Genomic DNA, 23480 nt, shown 5'->3' with positions numbered 1-23480 from the left:
GATGGTTTTAATAATAATTGAAAAACAAGGAACCGTCAACTTACTTTTTGTTGCTCAACATTACACAACAATCTTTTAAAAAAGGATAGTTGAATTTACAAATAATTATTCTTACTAATAATATTTGTTAATCAATAAATAGTTTCAGTATTTAAAACAACCAATCAACAACACTCATCATGTATTAAAGTGGTAAAACAGGCCCAATGCCAATAATTTAGAAATAACCAGGCAGCAAATCATAGCATAGCATAGTGAGTTTTTTTTTATTGACACTAGTATAATAAATACTTTGAAAATTACATAAACACAATTACATGAGAAAACAATAAAAATGTTAGTTGACCTCTCTCACACCCCATTAACTCAAAAAACATGTTGGGGGGGGTCACCCTGTTCGTCATGGACCTGTCTTGGAAACAAAAAAAAGTCTCAGAAATACCCAGAGGGCTGTAAAGCGTCCTCTGGTGGTTTGACCCCTGCTTTGTTAAACTCAACCTCGAAGGGGTCGAGGCGTGGCACTCATTCATTCACTCACACAGTATTTCATAACCATCTTGAAAAAGGAAAAAAAGGAAAGAATGGAAAAGAACAAAATCTGCAATAACATTGAAATCAACCACCGTGTAGCTCTCATTCAAAGTCATGCATGTGAAATATTTTGAAATACTGACATTGCCATTTTTATTTTGTAACAATATTTCAGGAACAGTGAAATTGGTCTTAAGACAATAAAAAATGCAGCCATTTGAAGTTCTTAATTACAAGAACTGGAAACCATCGCTTACAAATATAAGCAGCTTATAGCAACATCCATATCATATATGTATAATTTGAAGCTCTCATTCAACAAATATGACCTGCAGGAAAAGTCCAAGACATAGCAACATGCCTTCCAAATTTAAGAAATATACAGAAAATATATTTATTTTTTTCGTTATTACATATTTGTGGTGGCATACCTTGGGGCACTTGTCCATATGTGCAAAGCAACATTAAAAGAAAGATTTTTAGGATTTATGTAAACATAGGAAAAATACTGGTCTGTTCATCATGTGTGACGCCAACTTACAAGCAGAGAGCGTTTCGAGAGGAGGTGCAACTACAAACTAACTACGAATGAGTTTATTCTCCTGCTGTGAGACAAGGAGATTTTGGATTTAGAGGGCAACCCTAATCGGTGAATCTGCATCATTAGGGTTTCTGAAACCCTTTAGCAGACTGGCTAGGCTAAGTGCTCTGTTCACACAGGGAGTCTAGACATGACTGTAGGGCCAATTCCAGCAAGCAGATAAACAAAAAGAAAAAAACAAAGGAAAACTGTATTATTCAAGTGGCTTAAGCTAAGACATTTTTCAATGATTTTAAGGTTACTTGTTCCCGGCAAAAAAAAATCCCCGATTGCCAGCCATAACAGTAAAAGTGTGATGGGATGATAGGAGGTGTGTGGTATGGTGGTGTTTTTTTTGGTACCATTGTGGGCATTCTCGGATGAGACAGGGGTTGAGAAAACATGTGACGATGATGATGATGAGGAGGATTATGATGATGGGGAAGTTTAGCCTTCCCGTGCGCTGACGCGAGGCTCCGCCAGCGAGCTATGGATGATGCTGCTGATAGACTCCACCCCCTCGCCCTCCAGGAATGTGCGGTGGTCGCCCTCTATGACATGTACAGACACCTTCCCATCGCACACCTGTAGTAAATCAGTAAATATTAATCCTTTTGTTGAAATATGAATCCACTGTATCGGATGTAAATGTGCCTACTTAACACTCATTGTGTGTGTGCTCTATTGTGATTGGCTGGTATACAGACAGTTTTAAATGATTAATGAATAACACATAACATAATAACAACTGATTGTAGCAACTTTATGGGGTTACAAAGACAATCAATTTGGTATAAATGGGATTATCAACAATGAAGAGTGTATTTGGTGCTTTCAAGAGATAACAAAGTGACGCATCTATCCATTCATCCAATGCGGCAATAAAACTGAGGAAATATGTGTACATAGCCTACAGAGCAACGTGTAAACTCGCCTCATGAAGCTTATAGTCGGCGCCCAGGCCGTCTCCATACTCCGTGCTGGTCTTGGCCCGCAGCAGGGTAATGTTGCCATGGTATTTGGCGGAGGGCACGTAGCTGTCTGCGGCCTTCAGCTTGTGGTAGAAGGTGGAGGCTGCGAAGTGCAGTGAGTCCCGGCTGACGTTCTTGTAGTTGGCGGCGATGAGGTCTACAGCCGTGTTAACACGCGCCTCGAGGTCTGACAGAGGCAGCAGCGTCTCCAGAATCTGAGGAGGCAAACGGTGTTTACATCATCATAAATCATAGCATAATGGCTTATTGCTACAATAAGAATTGAACAATATGAATTTGAGAATTGTCAAAAAAAAAGTATATTTTTAAAAAGGACATTTGATTTAGTAATTCAATTAAAAATTAAAAAAAAAAATCAACTAAATTAAGCTGCTTTATGAATGCTTTATTGACTGATTGTTGGTAATATTCTACCATCCATATCACAATACTCCAATTTTTTACATGGACTAGTACATATACTGACACTTTGCTGCCACATGGCTGTGTATGTGAGTGTTGTGCCAGTTTACCTTGTTGTATTCAATGCCAGTGAACTGCTGGATGAAAGCGCACAGAGCCTCTGTCTCAGCCTCGGACTCGTTGCCCGGGGTCAGCTTGGCCCTGTAGCTCTGTTAGGGTGATTGCCAAGCATCCTTTATTAGAAACCCTCCCATAATATGTTTTCTTTTCACTTGCTGCCCTGGCATCAAAATTTGGCCACATCTGGATTCGACCCACCTGCGTGTAGGCCGCCACGTATGAATGCGAGCCGTCAAACAGGAAGAGGTACTCCACGGGACAGCGGGCCGCCTGCAGCTGAGAGCACATCTCAAATGCCACACAGGCGCCGAACGAGTAGCCGGCTATGCGGAGCGGCCCCTCGGGCTGCACCTGCCTCACGCAGTCCACGTAGTACGCAGCCAGACTCTGTATACTGTCCAGAGGCGCAGCTGAAGAAACACGAGGAGGTCGTCTTTAACCACTTAACCTGCGAGTTTTTATGCATAATCCTCTCTTACCAAATAACAGTGGCCTTTTTTCCCGCCTGGCATTTATCAAACGCCCTTATCCAGAGCGACTTACAATCAGTAGTTACAGGGACAGTGCCCCCCTGGAGTGTCTTGCTCAAGGACACGATGATGGTAAGTGGGGTGAGACGCACCTTTGGTGCACTGCAGGCCATAGCAGGGCACGCTGAGCTTAGTGGTGAGCGTGCGGAATGCTGCGATGGAGCCCTCGATGGGGTGCACTAGGAACAGAGGTCTCTCGGCGCTCTGCACGTCATTGAGCCGAGTGACGGTCGGCCCGTCTGGGTTCACAAGAATCAGGTTCAGGTCAGACTCCAGCAGATCGTGTGAGCTGGACTTCTTTATGGGGGACTGCTGTGAATCTGCATAGTACAGATAATGTGTTAGACACATAGCAATGCATCTAAAAAAATCTGAATAATCTGAATTCATTTTGAATTATTCTGAAATTCTCTGTATATAACTAATTTTGTAACTCCTGACATTTTCACATTTTTTTATTGTTTATAGACTTTGACTATTGTATTGTGCTAGGTTTGCTTTCCATATATTTACAAATTATTGTTATTATTTATGTCCTTAATTATTATACAGTCAAGAAAAAGAGACACCAAATTCTATTCTATTCTATTCTATTCTACTGTCAGCTTAACATACCTTGAACGGCTGAATTACTGGACAGCTCACGCAGCTTGTTGATAGTCAGCTGGCGGATCTCGCGCATTGCCATGACAATGTCGTAGTCCCGCTCCAGGGTCTGCCTGACCTCCACGCCCATCAGCGAGTCCAGGCCGAGGTCGGCCAATGAGGCGTCGGCATTCAGGCTACTGACGTCTCGTACACCTGAGGAGGGGAATTTAGTTTCGTTTCAACACACAGGAGCAGAGACAGTCAAACAATATTTTCACAAAGACAACGTCCACAGCAAAACATTTACATTTAGATCAGCTAACCAATTAAAAAACATTTTGGGTTATCCTGTCTTTACACTTTAGTAAGGTTATAACGAGTAGTAATTGTTCAACATAAATGAACAGTTAGTGCACTTGATCTGCAACCATGTCAGGTCACCTGGCTCCTCAAAATATGAATTGGTGCAGATCAGGGTTTCTCAAACATATGTATCCTGGGGACCAGTCATGTTTTGGAGCTGTAGAACCATTTACATTTACGGCATTTATCAGACGCCCTTATCCAGAGCGACTTACAATAAGTAGTTACAGGGACAGTCCCCCTCTCAAAACCCAGTTTGAGAAACGCTAGTGTAGACAATGCTATCTTACCCAGAATGTGTGCCACAGCCTCCACCAGGTCCCGCTGTCCACCACCTTCGCCCTTGGCCACCGCCACCCTCTCAGCCAGCACAAAGCTGGACATTACTGGCTGCGTCTGGCACAGAAAGCGGTCCAGCACCTCCAGACAGGATGACATGCGCTGAGGCAGCGTGCCACCAATCACAGCATCATTTCCGCCCATCGTTTCCAGGACGACCCCAACATCGCCGATGGCACCCCACTGGACAGCAAGGCCAGGGAGGCCATCGTTGTGACGACGCTCACACACGCGCTCCATAGCAGAGTTTGCATAGCCATAGTTACTCTGACCAGCATTGCCACGACCACAACTGACTGATGAGAATGCAACGAAGTACTGGAGCTGAGGGCAGAGCTTTCTGGTGGCTCTGTGAAAATACAGAAAGTGAGCTTATTAACTGCTAGTCAATAATTACTGAGGTGAAATAAATATAATACACCGTGTTCTCCAACCGGTACCTGTCTAGGTGAATGGTTCCATTGTATTTGGGTTTGTTCACATCCACAAACTGTTCTGGGGTCAGATTTTCCAGCATGCCGTCTTTCAGCACCTAAAGAAAAGTATTCATGAAATCAGATAATGCATGGGGCCTTAGTTTCAGTGGAATGCATTTGTAGTGGATTTTCATTTGAAAGTGACTGTCATTGTAAAACACTACAGCAAAGCACACTGTGCACACAACAAAATGTGTTTAACCATCACCCTCAGTGAGCAGTCATGAAAGGCACCCGAGGTGCAGTGTGTGGGGAAGGTACAGTGGCACCTTGGCGGTCCAGGGTTTGAACCCACAACCTTCTGATTACGGGTCTGCTTCCTTACCTGCTAGGACACCACTGGCCCATTACATTCAGAAGAGATGTTCGATCATGGAATATTCAGTTTCTGACTGATATGAATCACGATAATGTTCTGGTTACCATGGCGAGGTGGAAGACTCCTCCAACAGGGCCCAGCCTGCAGGCCTCATTGATTAAATGCTCCGCCCCTTCCTGTGTGCTGACATCGCTGGTAGACACCAGCACCTGCACACCTGCATTTTGCCACTCCCTCACCCGTTTGGCCTGGTAGCCTGTCAAACATAGACAATAGCCAATCAAAACACGCTCTCAAAAAGGATTTCCTAACACAAACACAATAATCATTTAGGATTATAGGTACAAACCTATTTGTACTAAAAAGAAATGCAGTTTAAAATTGTATTTCCATTATTCCAATAGTGGTGTGTTGGAAAACCACAGGGTGGGTAAGACAGCCTCAGGTTCACTTACTACCATTGTGTCCCTGAGCAAGACACTTAACCCTGAGTTGCTCCAGTTAATTTAATTTAATTTATATATCATAATTCTGCACCAAAACCAAGTAAATTTGACTTTATCTAATGTTTTGGTAAAATATCTAAACTTCCTTGTGATGTACATGGTTGTAGTCACCGTTGCGAATGCCAGACCGCGAGGTCAGGATGATCTTACAGGCACCTCTCTCCGTCAGCCAATGAGCGAGCTCTAAACCGAAGCCGCCCAGACCGCCGGTAATGATGTAAGAGTGGGAGGAGGGGCAAGAGGTCCGGCAGATAGCGGGAATGGAAACAGGGGAGATGGGAGAGGACACTGTGCCCTTCTCCTCTGAACGCACCTGAGAGAAGGACAGAGCGATACTGATGCATGGAATTACTGGGAAAATTTGACCAGAGCAGGAGCCCAGGAACGGTGTTACTCACCTGCAGGACTACTTTTCCAATGTGACGGCCCTGGGCCATGTAGCGGAAGGCATCCTCCACCTGGTCCCTTTCAAAAACTGTGGTGCGAAGCGGCCGCACCACCCCGGCGGCGATGCCGTTCTTCAGCAGAACAGAAACCTCTTCCCATTCACGGTTTCCCTCTTCAAACAGTGCATCCAGGAGGATGCCGTGGAACGCCACGTTCTTCAGGAACAGGGCCATGCCTGAGAACAAGGTTATGAGGTCAACTCATTAGACACCCAAACATGTCTACCTGTAATTGGGCACAATAATTAAGAAAAGGAATTAGTTATATTTACTAGCTACTTCTTTAAAAACTGAGTTACAGTCCTTAGTTACCAGGGAAAGTAACTTAAAATGTTCCAGTATGTCAAAAATGTGGATGGCGTGCCTCCATTCCTCCTCATTAGTGGAGCTCGTGTCCGCCGCTAGTTTTGATGATGCGTGAGGTGAGAGGAGCGTCATCAGATCTGAATTGCTTGTTACCGACGAGGATAAAGACTTCCAGAGCCTAATGTACATTTACCATTTACATTATTAACTTTAAATCCAACAAAGTCATATAGGTATTTCCACTGTAAAAATGCTGTTTTTGAGACATGGCCATTGCCATGTCTCTCCTGTGCGTGTGTGCTCGTGCGTAAACACCCGCCCAACGGTAACAGCGTTGTAATTGGTTAGATTACGTGTTTCTGAAACATTTCAGTACCACCATTATTTCCATCACTGTCAGTGTGTGATAAAGTGGCCTCTTTTATTTATAGGTTGATTTCTGCAGAATCACACATTTTGTGGGAATTAGAAACTCACCGAGTGGTGTGTTGTTGGACAGATCGTATTTGCCGATCTCCAGGAAGCGCCCGTGTCGAGCCAAACAGCGGAGGCTAGCCTGAAGTTTCTCCTCAGCCAAAGAGTTCAGGACCAAGTCCACACCTGGGTCGATTATACACTTGAGTCCAATAATACTCGTATGATAACATTTTAAAGTTAAATAGTACTATTTACTGTAAATAGTACTGTAAAGTGCATGAAAGCCCTGACCTTTGCCCTGTGTATGTCTAAGGATGTGTTGCTCAAAGGAGAGGTCTCTGGAATTGGCAAAAGACTCAGTGCCAAGCTCTGGGAAGCACTCCTGCAGGTACGCACGCTTCTCAGCTGAGCCTACACACACACACACACACACACACACACACACACACACAGACAAAATAATCTCAGAAACTGTAGCGTGAGCAAAGCGCTGACTTTCTGACCTTTACATGACATTACTAATTTAAACTGCCGAAGTGATGGCAACTGCTTTGATCTCATGTGGTTTCTCACCAATGGTGGTAAAGACTCGGCAACGCATGCTCAGGGCAATGGCAATTGCGGCCTGGCCAACGCCGCCGGAGCCAGAGTGGATGAGGACACTTTCGCCCGCTCGCAGACGGCCACGCACCACCATGGCGTAGTATGCAGTGGCGTAGACCACTGGCACGGAGGCAGCCTGCTCCAGGGTCCTACAAAGATATGACACACACAGTGACAGTTTTAAAAGGAATTCATAAAAGAGCATTTGAAAGAATTCAATAACAGTGAAACTATCATTATTTTTAATAATAGTTATAGAACAAAAAATGTGTAAAACAATATAAACAGTGTTATATATTACATTGTCTTGTTTTATATCCAGGATATTGTAAGAAAATAGGCCAATTGAGCCAATCAGCTCACCAGCTGGAGGGAACGTCCCACAGGAAGCGTTTATCAGCATCCACAAAGGTGGCCAGGCCCTTAGCCGGCAGCAGTCCCATCACCCGCCGGCCACTGGGGTCACGGCCTGAGAACTCCATTCCCAGCATGCATTGCTGCAGTGCCAGGTCTCCTGCATATAATAAGTAGCTCATCAGCAGTGGTTTACGAGCTTTGTGTTCACAAATCTAAATTAGCCTAGTTTGTACTGAATATTACCCCAGACTGGTCGATGCACACAAACACCAGACACACTCGTTCATATGCTTTGGTTATGTCCCTCGGTTAATCATTTCTGGCAGACATTATTTTCCGTTCTTACAGAGGTTTTACAAACTCCATTGGATCCCACTGGTGTTACTGCAATTTTTGGGGTTGTACCTCAAGATATTCCCCTAAATCTTTACTCATGGAACACCGTAGCCATGGCAACTCTTATTGCAAGAAGAAGTGTGGTATTTAAATAGAAGGAAAATCTTCCCTCCAACCTTTCAACAGTGTATTAAATAGACAAAATTCAGTACAGAGGATGCTCTTCGAAAGGTTCTTCAAGCCTTTACTGGGTTTTACTGGGAGAAATGGGTGGGTATTTTTCTGTTCTGTTTGAATGTAATTGTTAAAGAGATAAAGAAAAAAACCCAATCATGAAACAAAGGTATGTGAACGACAAAGTGGGCAGGTGTGTACCAGGGATGGCATCAGGTGGCAGTTTGCCGGTGGCCAGCATGATGTCGCGGAAGTTTAGAGAGGCGTAGTAAACGCGGCACAGCTGCACGCTGGGGTTGCTGGGGACAAAGTGGCGTAGCGGGGAGGCGATCCAGCGCAGGGAGGACAGGTCACCACGGGTCAGAACGTTAACATAGGCCTGCTCTGTCTGCTCCTCATTCAGATCTACAAGATAAATAGAGATTATGCTGTTGTAATCAAAAATATTTTGATGATAAATGTGTATATTTCTTCCCCCATGTAGAATTGCAAAAAAACACAAAAACACCTTGTGGGAGGAGCTGGTGTCTGAAGACACCCCATTGGCTGTCACGGAACACGTTCAGGCTGAGGTCACTCTTTAGCACAGTCTCCATGTCCTTACTTGTGGGGAGCAGGGTTGGGGTTGGTGAGGTGTCACTAAGGTTTGACACAAAAGCACACCTGCACACAGGGGAAAGACCAGGGATGTTTACTTGTCACCGTCATGGCTGCTGCCACACCAACACCCTCTGCACTGTATTGGTTTAAATTGTTATTTACAGTTTATTAAAACAATAGTACAAATTCAAATTTTATTTGTCACATACGCAGTCATACATGGTATGAAATGCTTTAGCGACTGCTACTGACCACAGTATTGCAAATATTGCAAGTACACAATGAACCAATATGCAAATATTGCTTTTTTGGCTTTAACATAAAACATAAAATATGTGTAACAGGTAGGGTGAAGGTGTGGCAATGAGTGGAGTCAACGTATAAAGTGAAAAGTAAAAAAAAAAATTGTGCAAACGTAAAGATTTTGTGCAAAAATTCTGGGGGGGATTGAGCAAGTTCCAGTGTCATGAAGCCCAGCCCCAGCTGTGATAAAAGGAAGCCCCGTAGAACAGCGCGTGCTGCCCACGCGCTGTTACATGGGGTGTTTGAGGACGGTCCTTCAGCTGACAAAATTGCGTGGTGGGAAAAACTGGGACTCAGGGCTGAGGAGGTCTAAATCCAGGTTGGCCATACCATTGCTTACTGAAGTTCTGAAGGGGATTTGGGGTTTTGTTGTTTGATATTTGTATGCATTTACTGTTCATTGTGTCCCCTCTTGTTGTGTTATTTGGTTTGCCATTTAAGGTCAGTTATGTTCAGTTGCTGTCCTGATGTTAGTGTTTTTGGCCTCTTTTATGGGCCTGTTTCATATGTCTGGCCCTCTGTGATGTTCATTGTTTGGATAATAAGCTTTTTGGTCCCTTACAGTCACATAAAACCACAGGACAGAAGTCCATCAGATTCAGAGCTGAACATCCCCCCACCCTCAAGTACAGGAAGAAGATTCACCTGATTCGGCTGCCTCCTGGCTCCTGTCTGAGGCAGTTCACCATGCCCACCACGCCACAGTGGCTGCTGGTAGCTGTTAGCCACACAGGGGCATCAGAGGTCTCAGCCAGGGTGGCCTGGGGAAGGACAGACACAGATGTTGACGGGACAATGGTGAGAATACACCTATTCACAAGTATGTCAGGTAGAAAGGTGGTGGAAATGTATATTTTTGTTAACTGCATTTTATTTATCTCAAAATTCTGTCAAAAGGCAGGAAAAACATGGCCACATGGATTAAGAACAATTTTTTGATTGTAAGTGGTCAGATTTAAAATCTCCTCCTTGAACCCTGTAGGCAAATGATTTCTTTAATTAGCCACCAAGATGTTAAAAAGGCAGATCACACAACCAGACACCCTCAGCCTCCAGTCAAGAATATCACTTTCATTAGGTGCAAATATTGAGAGGTGTAGGGAAGATCACCTTTAGGGTCTCCACCCACTTGTAGTCCATAGAGTCTACAGGAAGAAAGATAGGCTTCCTGCTGGGGCTCCGTTGGCGACAAAGAAAGAGCGCTGAGCCGTAGAAGGACTTTCTGAGGGTGACAATGTCCAGAGAGGCCTGATCGAACACCTTCTCCCATTCAGCCTGTAGTATCAACAATATATTCAGAGTTAACCACCAGGCACTGAAATTCCAATTACCTCTTATTAGATTATTTAAATGAATACATTAGGACCACCCCCCCACAATAAAAACAAACAAACAAACAAACAAAATAAATAAAATCTCCTTTCAAAAATCACAGTATTACCTGAGTGAAAAGCCCATCCTGGTTGAGTGAGGTGAGGAATGCAAGTGTCTCCCCAAGAGTGTTGCCTCGCAACAGGGTATGGATAAGCACAAAGCCCCCCTCCCTGGCCGCTGATGCTAGGTTCTTCACCATTTCGGGCAGGGAGGTGGTTCTGGAGTCTGGGATGCAGTTGCACACCACCAGGTCTGCCCCTACGAGACCCCCTGGAGCGGAGGCCTGTTTGGGATCCCACTGGGCTGAGGAGATGCCCAGCTCTTCCATGGAGGAGTGGTGGGGAGCCAGGAGGTCGGAGGAGACATCTGAGGCAGTGTAGTCTAGACGTAGCATGGGCTGGATGTGGAGGAGTCCAACAGCACGGGAGAAGATTTGGCCATCGCCTGACAGAGCCTGAGAGAGATGTGTTGTTAAAAGAACATCTAAACTACTGAAACTACTGCCTTTTAATAAATAATTATATGGCATATTATAATGTTTTACAGAGCTCTTTTCAAACATTAGTAATGGAGGCCCAAAACTTTGTACATGTTACAAATTCTATAATTTTTGAACTGAGTTTAGAGTTTAAATTAATAATTGTATGGATATTATTCCTTGATGACTTATTTTAACTGTTAGCATTAGCAATAAGCAGACAAAAAGTTGTTGTACCTCCAGCACTTTGAGTTTGCCAGGTGTGGAATTCTCCAGGGCAGTGTCCAGGCAGTGGCGCAGGGCTGGGGAGTCCAGCAAGCCATTGAGCAGGGGGTCATGCAGCAGGCAGTCATGCTCCTTCTGCACAGTGAGCTCCAGCTCGGACCTCAGGTTCCCATTCAGCTCCAGGCCGCAGAGAACTGACAGCAGCCGCTGCAGACCCTCATTGGCCTCCGGCCCGATTAGCTGTGCCTCGCTTGCTGTCTCCAGCCCAGGGATGGACAACTTCACCCCGTGCTGGGCCAGTTTCCTTTGTAGGCGTAGGATAAGGCCTAAAGACAGACACACATAAACGTACGGTTTAAATTTATCATACAATTTTTATTTGGGTCATTATGACCCAAAAGGATGGCAGTAGCCTAGTGGGTAAAACACCCTCCTGTGAACCAGAAGACCACAAAGTCACAGGTTCAAACCCCACTTACTACCATAGTGTCCCTGAGCAAAACACTTAACCCTGAGTGTCTCTCAGGGGACTGTTTCTGTTACTACTGATTATAAGTCTCTTTCTGGATAAGGGTGTCCGATAAATGCCATAAAATGTAAATGTCAACTTATATTGACAGTATATGGGGGATTCATAGGATAAATTAAATATTTGTTTTATTTTTATAAAATCTATAATTAGTTGAAAAGTATAATATTCGATGCATGAGCGGTTTCTATAATAATAATAGTAATAATAATAATAATAACAATGATTATTATATTTATACACCTTTGCAGTTTCTCAGCTGGTCAGTGAGCTTCTCATTGTTTCCCAGGCAGTCTCTCTGAACATACGGCACAAACACAAACTCTTCCAGGGTAGGTGGACTCTGCTGCTGCTGCCGACGGGGTGCTACGGTGGCATGAAGGCCGCAGATCTGGACCCCGCCAGCGGTTATGTTGTCCAGGCAACGGTTGACATGGACATCCAGCACTGAAGAGGAAGAAAAATAAGTGTTCATATCAATGTTTGCTGAGCACAATCTTAAATCAATGAAAGTCAAGAGTGCTGGACTGGAGGAAACTTTATGGGTCCTTGTACCCTTTTTGTCGTCAGTGTAGTCATGAACGTGCTGCACATGCAGGGTGGGGTCTATGCAGACAGAGCGGATGCGGGTGGGGAGGCGGAGACTTCGGCCTGACAGGCCCACCACAATCATCTGTAGCATGGTGTCCAGAAAAGTCACCCAGTTCCCAGTCCACTCTAGCTTCCCATGGTCGCCTATTGGCAAAAGAGAGGAAAACATGGTGCTTAGTATGACATACAGAGAAATTATATAATTGCAGAAATCTGCAAAGCTCACCGGCATTGTTAGACTCCAGAATGCCCTGGAATGTTTTGCCATAGTCATAGCCGCGGAGCCTAAGCTCTTTGTAGATGTCGCTGGCCTTCAGTCTGAGTTTGTGGTCTTCGTTTTCAACCCCCACGGGCTCGCTGAGCTGGGAGCGCAAGTTGTCCAGAGCTGCGTCCTCCAGGACACTGACTTTGCCTAAATAGAATACAAGAATATAGATTGTCGTGTTTGTAATTTTCTGAATTTTGGAAAACGGTGATTAAAGTCTAAATTCAGTTTAAATGCGTTCCTGTGCAACTGCCCCCTGCATATAGATAGTGTGCAGATACTGGTGAGGTGAAATGAATGCCACAGAGCCCCATCATTAACACTTACCACTGACAGCCAGGTTGCCATTTTCAGAAACCTCAAAGCGGTTGGTGGCTGGCATGAGACGCACTTCTAGCTGCACAGACCCTGAAAATGGAACGGTGTAAGTCTTTTATAGATTGACTTTGATTAAAACTTTCAACAATAAGAACCTCAAATTAGTCATAATATCACTAGGGTTGGATTAAGCAACTAGTACATCAATAACAGACAAATTAATAAATAAGTAGGTCTCACCAGTCTTTGGCAGGATAGTGGCACGGTGAATGGTGATGTCCTCGAAGGTGACCGGCGTCTGATCCATCACCCCTCCCAGACTCCTCATCAGAGTCCTCCAGGCCAGCACCAGGTAGCCCGTGGCAGGGTACAGGACACGCCCATCGATGCAGTGACCCACCATGTAGTAGTCTGTAGATTCTGGGTTCATGTCTACAACACACACAGCATCACATCAGAATATTAAACATTGCTATTCTCAAAACCTAAAACAAAAAAAATACCCAAAAATCATCACACAGATGTTTTTATGTTCACGAATAAACAAACAAACAAAAAATGATCTGGTTTTTACTTACCAACATTGAAGACCGTTGCAGAAGAAGAACCATTGGCTCCAGCAGGGAAGTCTTCCACCTTGGGGACGTCCCAGACTTGGGAGTGGTCCCACAAAATGAGGGGCGAGATAAGGGGGGTTCCAGCAGGAACTGGGTACTCCACCACGGGATACAACTGGTTACTGTCTACATTAATGCTGTACAAAGGAACAAAGTAAGGGTCAGCACCATAGACAGCTCTTCCTTTTGTGTTTTTTGTGTCATTTAATCTTATTACTTATTATTGTTATTTTAAGTAATGTACTCTCTAACATCTTAAAGCAATAAAAAGTTATTTAGTTATTTTATACTATATATTTACCTAAAAGTTAATGAAAAATACTCACCCATTCATGAAGACCTTCCCCATGTGGGATAAGAAGAACTCTAGATTATTGGCGTGGCCCCTCTTCATCAGTGGCAAGATGGTGCAGGTGGTCTTCAGGCTGCGCTTCAGGATGGCCTGCAGGGGACAATAAAGGACTTGGTCATTAAGTCACTCTTTCAGTGCACAATGTCGTTTGTCATGTTGTTGTGTGTTATTTTAAAATTGCACTGTGTTGTTTGCACACTGTGAATACCCGAAGCTTCGCAAATTCATGTGTACATGGTGTATATGGTGAGATGACAATGAAGTTCACTTTGACTCTGCGTGTTTACCTGCAGCAAGGCATGTGGTGCGATCTCCACCACCACAGCATTGTCAGGCATGTGGCTCAGACCCTCTTGGAAGAGCACAGGGCTCACAAGGTTGTTGACGTGATACTCAGCAGAGGAGTAGAGGGCCAGCGGGCTCTCCCAGTCCGGCTGCGGGATGGAGGTGCTGATCCAGCGTGCAGAGCGCTGCCTCGGGCTCTTTATAACCTAAAGCAGTTGGAGTGACAACATGATCTTTTAGATTTTAAATGTTATCAGAATCCCATCAAATTTGCAAATTTATGTCTCATCAAATTTACTTCTAAAACTAAAAAAACTAAATAACCAAATAAGCAAAAATTCCCAATCACAATCCAGAAATTCACAATCAGTGCATCAGCTACCCTATGACATGAACTTTTGTCCATACTGCACAGACTCTGGCCACTAATGAGGCAACACGGCCAAGGGATTGTGCTTTTGCTATAGGTGCAAAGAAAGAGGTCCAGTTGCCATGACTCAACTTTCAGACAATTTCACTTGGGTGACTTCACAGACTATAGGTGCAATCTTTCATTGTGAATCATTGTACATGTTTTAGGAGAATGCAGCATCGGAACACTAGGTGGCGGTGTGGCTTATGGGAAGGTTTACCTTCTGCAGGGCAGTAAGCAGGGCTGGAGCGATGGAGGCCATGTAGTAGGAGTGGAAGGCAACGCCAGCGCTGCGCACTTCCTTGGCAAAGACTCCCTTTTCTTTCAGCTCAGCTACAAACTTGCTGACAGCATTCTGCAGTTGGGAACACACACACACACAGCAAATGCTCTCATCAGTACTGGTTTAAGCATAGTGGGCTACAACGCAGTACAAATGCATTATTATTGATATTATTGGTAGTAGTAGTATTCAAGAAAATAATAATAAAGCAAATCCAAAAAAATCGAGAACTAATGTACCTGTGGCCCAGAGATGGTCACAGTGTCCTCTGCATTGTGACAGGCTGGCACCACACCCTGTGGGCACTGAGCTTTGCACTCCTCCCACGTCAATCCTAAGAGAGAGAATGCACACGATGAAACATGCACTACAGTTCTGTAAGTGCCCAGATCCCCGGCGCTTCACCCAGCGCTTTAACTTACCCACGGCCGCCATGCCTCCAGGGGGGAGGTTGGCTTCTTTGATGCAGCGGCCACGCCAGTAGGCTGCCAGGATGGCTTCACTGTGGCTGAGGGAGCCGTCAGCGTAGCCACACGCCAGCTCACCAACAGAGTGGCCAACAATGCCATCCGGTCTCAAGCCCATCTTCTGCAATATGTCGATCTGGGCAATCTAGCAAGTTTAATATTGAAACATACTACAACTTTAGGCACTAGGCATTAACCGTGGAGTTTGTAGGTAACAGAACAAGCATACAGCATTAGACGGGTTCTATAAATGTATACCTGGATGGCCGCAAGGCCAACAAAAGCATGGACAGTGTCTTCGAAGGTGGTGTCGTCAGCCTGCATGAGCAGCCTCGACACACAGAGCCCTGTGACCTTTAGCGCAGCATCAGAGCGCAGGATCGACTCCCGAAACTCAGGCATCTGCATTAGACTGCGGCCCATGCCGGCCCACTGAGTTCCCATACCTGATCATACAAATACACATTTTTATTTGTGGAATATTGCAATATTTTCTGCATAATGTGAAATTTTGCAGAAAATGTTGCTCAGTAAATGAAGGATAAATATCATGGTCACATTGTCTTACCTGAACAGATGTACCAGAGGGGACGTGGTGTGGGTGAGACCTGTTGCGTCTCGCTGATGTCTCCCTGTGCTCCAAGCACTGTGAAACCCCTGTAGGGCATACTGGCAGTGGGCACACAAGAAACTTCATTCATAAGGGCCAAAAAAGCAGGGTTGTCATGGTGATTCTTTGCCCTGCTGAGGAGCTCGCCGACAGCCTCTTCCGTTCGTCCGCAGACCTGGATCAGTCTGGGCAATGCACTGGGATCCATAGTCATTTTTGCCTTGGGTGTAGGTGGGCGCAGGATGACGTGGACATTTGAGCCGCCAAATCCGAAAGAGTTGATGCCCACGATGCCACCACGGACGGGCACTGGTTTGGCCACAACTTGGACCCGACCGTCCGTTAGGGCAGGGATGTCAGGGTTGGGTTCATGGAAGTGGATGTTGGGAGCCCAGACACCATGTTCCAGAGACAAAACCACCTGGGAGGACATGAGAAAACACTTAGTTCAACAATTAGCGTTCAGAGTGCTAGAAATTGCAGAAGATATTGATGAAAGGGGGGTGGTAGTATCCTAGTGTGAAACACTACAAACCAGATGACCACAAAATCACAGGTTCAAACTTACTACCAGACACTTAATTCTAAGTGTCTCCAGGGAAACTGTCCCTGTAAATTCTGGTTGTAATTCACAATTAAGTTTTAAATTCAATTGAAATTTAAATGCAAAAAAAAAACATTTTCATGTTCAGTTGTACTGTGATAATTTTGCCACTATATTTAATTACATACTCATGGGACTAAATTCTGTTCCTACGAGCCTCCAAAACTGCAGCCATACACTGATGAGCTAATTATGGTGACCCCCGAGCAGAAATCCCATGTGACCGTCTCTCAAGGGTGACTGACTGTGGTAAAGAGGAAACTGTTTGCAAATAGATGCTGTACCTCATAGAAAGGAGTTGGCTCAGTGTGTAAAAAGACAGTGAAAAAAGACTTGAAATGTTGGAAATCTAACATGACTTAAACCAACTCCCGAGAGAGGTACCTTAGCGAGGGCAGCCAGACCAGAGGCAGGCTCGGGGTGGCCCATGTTGGATTTGGTGGAGCCAATGAGCAACGGCTCCCGTTTGGAGCAACAGAAAACATCCACGATGCCGTTCACCTCCTGCGGATCACCCACCTAAACAGGCAGGGCGCAGAGAGTAACATAATTCCCCATTAACATCTGTGTGGGTGATGGCAGGAACGTGAACAAGACTGGTCGCGTTTACCTTGGTGCCTGTGCCGTGGGCTTCGACGTACTCCACCTCCTCAGGGGAGATGCTGGCCTCCTGGTACAGCGAGCGGACCAGACGCTGCTGCATATCTCCTGAAGGGAATGTCACTCCTGCCAGGGGAAGAGGAATGGGAAAAACAAAAAAGGCATTTAAAAAGACATCTAACTATTTCCGGTCCTCACCAATTATCATCTGTGAGAATTCAGAAGTGTAAACATCGATTGACTAATTGCAGGTTACAGGGGTCACACTCTATTTATATTCATCTGACGGCCCCTTGTCCAGAGTGACTTACAATCAGTAGTTACAGGGACAGTCCCCGTGGAGGCTGTGATCTGGTATCTAATGAGTGTCTCACCTACTAGACTACAGCTGAAAGGCTATTTCAACAACTTTGAAATACACAATAAAGGCAACCATTGTAGCACCGAAATATAACAGAATGCAACCGGATCAACATTATGAGGTCAGCGGGAACAGAATGTCTGAGCATCAGTACACACGTCACACGAGCCGTGCGTCTACCACTTTTAGCCCAGGCGGCTGACAGAGGGGGGTTCGAAGGCCAACAGATTGCCCAGGCCCTGTTAGGAAACAGTTGGTGGTGTGGGGACCCAGGGAGCTTGTATACATATACAGCGTGGTGCCACTTTAGAAAGTGTGACAGGAGGGACTGGGGTAGAGGTCGACCGTGTGCCCAGGGTGAGTGTGCTCTCAGTTACTATAATCCTGTTGACTTAGGAAACGTTTCTGCTTGAGAGCATTAACAGCAGCTAACGCTGGGGATTTCATAACTCTTCATCGTGGATTATGATGTTGGAATTGTGATTCCGAATATTTTTTGTGTACCTTGTTCCTTGTAGCCATCGGTGTTGTTGCCAGCGTTCAGAACTGTCGCATACATCCTTTTAGCCATCGACTTCCTGGTCAGTAACACAGCAACAGCCGCTTCTGAGCGACAGTAACCATTTCCTAGGGCACAAAAAAATCACGTTTTATGAATAGTGATCTTTGAAATAACTCTACACAAGAGAGTTTCCAGCCCTAACATCCAGGAATCATCAGGCCTCACCGGACGAGTCGAAAGACTTGCAGGTTCCATCCGGACTGAGCATGCCCAGCTTCATGAACTGCACCGAGGTGTTGGGTTTCAGAAGAAGATTGACCCCGCCAACTAGGGCAGCATCGCACTGGCCATGGCGAATGGCCTGGAAGGCATTTTCTAGAGCAAGCAAACTCGACGAGCACGCAGTGTCGATGGCTGTGCTGGGACCTGCGACAACACACACAAAAGTTAACACAGGCCTTGACAACCCAGATTAAACGCTCTAAATCATTATTTGATTATCATTCAGTTATACCATTGAAGTCAAAGAAGTAGGAGAGGCGATTGGCAAACATGGCACGCTGGCACCCCGTCATGCTGTAGCCCAGCAGCTCCTCGGGGTCTTTGCTGAAGGCCTCGCCTGCTTCAGAGCCACTCACACCGATGTACACGCCCGTCTTGGTGCCACGCATGGACTGCGGGTTAATGCCTGCAGTCCAAGAGCAAAACAACTTTTGAAGCTCTTTATTTACAAGTATGAAGCATAGGATGTGGAGTTAAAGCTTGATTCATCTGCTGAAACATCAGACAGATAAGTATATTAAAATAAAAGTCTCTCCTGCTTTACCTCCGTCAACGATGGCCTCATACGAGACCTCCAGCATCAACCGCAGTTGGGGGTCCATGGTGTGGGCCTGTTTGGGGTGGACGCCGAAGAAGGCAGCGTCGAACCTGTCGATCTCCTTCAGCTTGCCGTTTCGACGGGGAAGCCCATAGAGACCTGGATTGTGGAGACAGGCTAGTCATGAACAGATCTGAAATTGTAAAAGTCTCTTCCTCTGTCTATCTCAGGCTTTCCACGAATTTGAGCTTTTGCTGGTTAAGAGCATGTGTGAAGATCTGAATCTCAGGCAAGTTCACAAACACTGACCACATTAACCGGAATAAAGAACGTTTGGCTCACAAATACTACAGAACACTACTGGAAATGTGGAGCTTTACAGTGAGAGACAGTGAGAGCGACGGAGACTGGGACTCACCCGGCTTCCACCGCCTGTCGTCCTCTGTGACCATGTCAACGCCATTGAAGAGGTTCTCCCAGAATTCTTCTAAATTGTTTGACTCAGGCAATCTGCCAGAAATGCCAGCTATGACAATGTCTTCCATGGTGAGGTGTAGGTACCTTAAAGAAAAACAGAAATAATTCAAGAATATAAGAAAGGTAAATGAAAGATTATATAAAAAAAGAGATGGAAATAGAGACAGGCAGGGAGAGGGAGAGGATTAGAAAGTTAAAGAAAACAAAAAACAAGACTTTGTTAATCTCAGAACAGAAATCTATGTGTCAAAGCGTTAAAAAGCTAGAATGAAATAATTTAAATTGAATAAATTATGTGCAAAGTGAAATAGACAAATGTGTACAGATATGTGTCACAGAACCCAGTGTACTGTATTTGAACATAAATGTGGATTTGCACAGGTACAATTAATCTAAAAACAGGGTTTGACTCAAAGAGACAGAAGTAGAGAGACAGAACGATTTAATGAAAATTAGAAAAGCAGATTAGAGCGGTAGGAAAGACATGAAAAGAAACAAAGAGACAGTGAGAGACATTAGATATTATAAAGGGACATTATGACATAGAGAGGAAAATACACCACAATGCCCTCTCTGTCAGTCCCCACTTTTCTTGGTCAGTGGAGACGGTGGGGTGGAGAGGGTTTTGTTTGTGTTTGCAGCCTCGGGGACCAGGGAGTTCGCACAAAAGCTTGCCAGCGGCACACCTAACAGCATTCCTGTTCACTCAGGAGGTCCAATGATACGCTGAGCCTGGCACAGAGTATCGCAGAGTACCGTTCTCTGCTTTATTTTTACACTGTCAGAAACAGGGAGTTCAATTCTATTCCTCGAGGTGCAATCTGCTTATTAGACTTTAAGGTGCCTGCCAGTTGATACACAAAACTAGAGCATGCCCGATTCTGTGCAAGAACTTGGGAGATTGAAGACAATTTTTTTTAAGGCAGCGATGCCATTCCTTTCATTGCTGAACTTACAGAGACCTAGTTCGTCAATATTTAAACACAGAGATAAACTGATTTAAGTTTAATATTTGAAGTGGGCTTAGAAAAAAAATGAATCATAGTGCTAACTTTTTCCATTAAATTGCCAGCATTTAATGATTCTAGGACCATTTAGCATTATACAGCATTAATAACATGTAGTTACGGAATAATGGACATGAGCTGTCCGTGGTGCTGATTCCTTTAAGGGGTAACTTGGCTCCTTCTGTATCATGACTGGTCAGGATCTGACTCGGTTGACACACTAAATTTGGTCCAAATGTACATGCAAAAAAACACCAGTAAGTAATTACATGACATCATATACGTCATATACAGCATGCATGCTTCAGTCTGTGCTTAATCGTGTGCACTTTCAGGCAATACAAACTATTTATGGTACGTTTCTGGAGAGATTTTCAGCACAACAGTGATGCTGAGGGCATCAATTCTTGGTAGAGATGTTCAATACACAAATATAGAGTCACCAAATAGCCTGTGATCAGACTCCAACCTCCGAGGAAGGACAAGATGATGCTGAACACAAAGTGTACATATTTGTACAAATTTTACGATACAGATAAATTTGTGATGGCTGAACAGACATGCCAATATTTGATAAACTAAATTTGTCAAAAAAAATGCAGAAAGAACATTTTTATAATTAGCAGATGCCAGCTGCCGTTAGTGCCGTCAGGTCGGCCATTGTCCTCGTCAGCACGTCGGTCTGTGTTTACAGAAGTGTCGTGGTATGTCGTCACTCACTGGAAGGAAGTATGCCGGTCACCGAGTGCACGGGGGGCGGAGTCAGATCTGCTCTTTGTTGCCAGGGGAGAGGCGCAGCCTTGTAAAGCAGGCAAGCAGTAACATGAACAGGGTGCATGTGTTTATGTGCTATGTTAGAGAAACTAAGCGATGTTTTTTTTTTTGTTCGTTTTTGGGTTTTTTTTTTCTGCAGACGAGATAGTGAGAGCAGATGCGCAAATTAATTGGATTTCCTGGAAGAGGGCACATAATCCGGTTGACCCAAATGTCCAGAACACTTTAGGGCAGTCCCCATCACGACTGAGCAATGCAGTCCCACCGTAAAAAAAAACACATACACGCCTCACACCGCAATTATGCTTATTATAACGCGTCTATGCACCAGGTCAATGGCTGCTGCACGGCTCCAGGAACACAAGGCCGAGGGCGGCAGCGCAGTATGCTACACGTCAAATTCCTCACCACTATGTCCTCACCTCAGACCTTTCGTACTGAATTCCTTTCTCTGGCACCACTGCCTTTGTCAGATTACAATGTCTATATGCATTTACTACATTTTTTGAATATATATATAGCCATATTATACACACACACATCCATATACTGATAGAGAAATGTATAGTTATATAGATTCTTGTTATGCTGCACGTTTTAAAACATGTTTTTTAATGCTATTAAATGTCTTTGGAGGAGCATTTTGTTTTTATGCTTCATGCTCTGCAAAAAGTGAACACAGGCTAAACTTTTAAAAGGACTGAAGTAATCTGTCACACCTAATATTTTAGCATTGACATAATTTAAATAAACCAAGTTGCAGCAGGTATACACAGTTATTAAAGCCATAACAAAAATGAAAAGTAAAAGCTTGAGAGGCTGAGGGCCCGAATAAATCCGCTCGAACACGACGACAGTCCCGCTGCCCACCTGCTCAGCCCGGCACAACACCAAGAGCCGGGCCGTGACGCACCAGCCTCACCCCCCACGACCCGGCATACCGCGGGGGCTAAAAACAACCAAATGTCCCACCCTGGAGGAAAGTCACAACTTTGAAAGCCGGAGCGAAAATAAAAAGGTAAAAATGCCGTTCAAAAGGAAGAGTTGTCTGAGGCGAGCCGCTAATGCTAATGCTAACTGCGGTCATCCTCACTCGCTTTCCCTCGCTTCACTTCTTCTTTCTCCCCCACAAAACGGTACCAAAATATAGCGCATCTGTTCATATAAAACTATTTAAACTTAATTTGCGCTCTCATGCTATACTTCACCGTGCAGTAACATTACTGCTGATGCTGGCGGACTGGCCATCAGAGTCGATTATTTAGGTTAAAAAAAATAAAGAAAAAGTTATAAGTTACCTTAGTTATAGATGCAGATTTGGGGGGGGGGGGTTATCCTCAGATTAATCCAAGTTGGGAAGAATAATGAGATTGGATTAGGCAGGCAGATGTGTGTGTGGCAGCGGCGCTATAAACCGGTTTCAGCCCTTACCAGTCCGGCGCTGCTTTTTGATGCTCTTCCCCCCCCCCACGGTTTCATTTAAATGTCTGACTTGCTCGGTGGCCACGCCACATGGGCTGACGGCTTGGCTCCGAAGCGCAGTCCAATAGGAAAGGAGGCCGGGCTTCAGGACCCGGCCAGTGATGGGGTGATTGCTCAGCGTCCCGTAGATGCGAGGCGGGGGGAAAGCGGAACCTCCGGGCGGGTTACTAAAGTTCATTTACACCCCCCCACCCCAAAAAAATGTATGGTTGGGTGCACCTCAACCACTTCCCAAAATCACCTCAGTAGGCATCCAAGTTCACAGGCACAGCGAGGTCATGATGAAGGTATGTTCTGCCTGGGGACATTTCGACAGCCAGGGCTATTGCGACACGGACGCAGGAGCAAAATCGATTTTTATTTACCCAGGTCGTGTTAAACAAACATCGCGTTATTTACGCGATTCGCGCAGTGTTAGGGTAAACCGTTTCGCGTTCATTTAGCGTTCTCTTTTTTTAATGTTTAGATATCACGCGTTTAGAAACAAAGAGCAGGAAAAAAAGTTGCGCAGAGACGTTTGCGCGCACGCCGGCAAGGGCCGCGCATCCCGGGAGCTGTGTGGAATGTAGTGAGGCGGAAAATCGACCAATCAGACGGCGGAGGTGTGTGCGACTCACCAATCAGGGAGACTTCATGGGTGTTGCTAGGAGATAAGGTGATGTGATGACGACACGGGGGGCGGGGTCCGTCTGGTCGGTGATGTAATCAAATGGGACGGACTGACGAAGGGGTTATTGCAGTTCGAAAAGCTGACAGTGG

The 23480-nt window shown here is 45.0% G+C and overlaps 1 protein-coding gene across 2 annotated transcripts; it reads right to left on the bottom strand.

The window, feature by feature from the left end:
- Positions 1 to 247: 247 nt before the first annotated feature.
- On the bottom strand, positions 248 to 23049 carry fasn (fatty acid synthase). 2 transcript variants are annotated; one of them, XM_028969479.1, is made up of 42 exons: positions 22538 to 23047; positions 19400 to 19542; positions 18988 to 19140; positions 18676 to 18849; positions 18387 to 18587; positions 18164 to 18286; positions 17309 to 17424; positions 17083 to 17217; positions 16053 to 16515; positions 15743 to 15930; positions 15440 to 15629; positions 15257 to 15351; positions 14955 to 15089; positions 14325 to 14528; positions 14012 to 14127; positions 13647 to 13822; positions 13309 to 13500; positions 13078 to 13158; positions 12712 to 12897; positions 12450 to 12629; positions 12138 to 12341; positions 11378 to 11691; positions 10730 to 11116; positions 10399 to 10563; positions 9934 to 10049; positions 8894 to 9048; positions 8587 to 8790; positions 7882 to 8032; positions 7489 to 7667; positions 7207 to 7326; positions 6976 to 7098; positions 6145 to 6368; positions 5858 to 6059; positions 5345 to 5496; positions 4886 to 4977; positions 4397 to 4794; positions 3771 to 3956; positions 3248 to 3475; positions 2824 to 3035; positions 2616 to 2714; positions 2046 to 2297; positions 248 to 1696 (listed from the first exon to the last, which is right to left on the bottom strand). In XM_028969479.1, exons 2-42 carry the CDS (start codon positions 19524 to 19526, stop codon positions 1559 to 1561), a joined length of 7536 nt encoding a protein of 2511 aa, XP_028825312.1. In that variant the 5' UTR covers positions 19527 to 19542; positions 22538 to 23047; the 3' UTR covers positions 248 to 1558. The 2 variants fall into 2 exon arrangements, with proteins under 2 accessions (XP_028825312.1, XP_028825311.1); XM_028969478.1 differs by having other exon boundaries at positions 1559 to 1696; positions 22671 to 23049.
- Positions 23050 to 23480: the final 431 nt, after the last annotated feature.

The sequence above is a fragment of the Denticeps clupeoides genome, chromosome 2, assembly GCF_900700375.1.
Source record: "Denticeps clupeoides chromosome 2, fDenClu1.1, whole genome shotgun sequence".
NCBI classification, from domain to species: domain Eukaryota; kingdom Metazoa; phylum Chordata; class Actinopteri; order Clupeiformes; family Denticipitidae; genus Denticeps; species Denticeps clupeoides.
The sequence above is the reverse complement of the archived record's forward strand: the minus strand, read 5'-3'. Positions and strand labels throughout refer to the sequence as shown.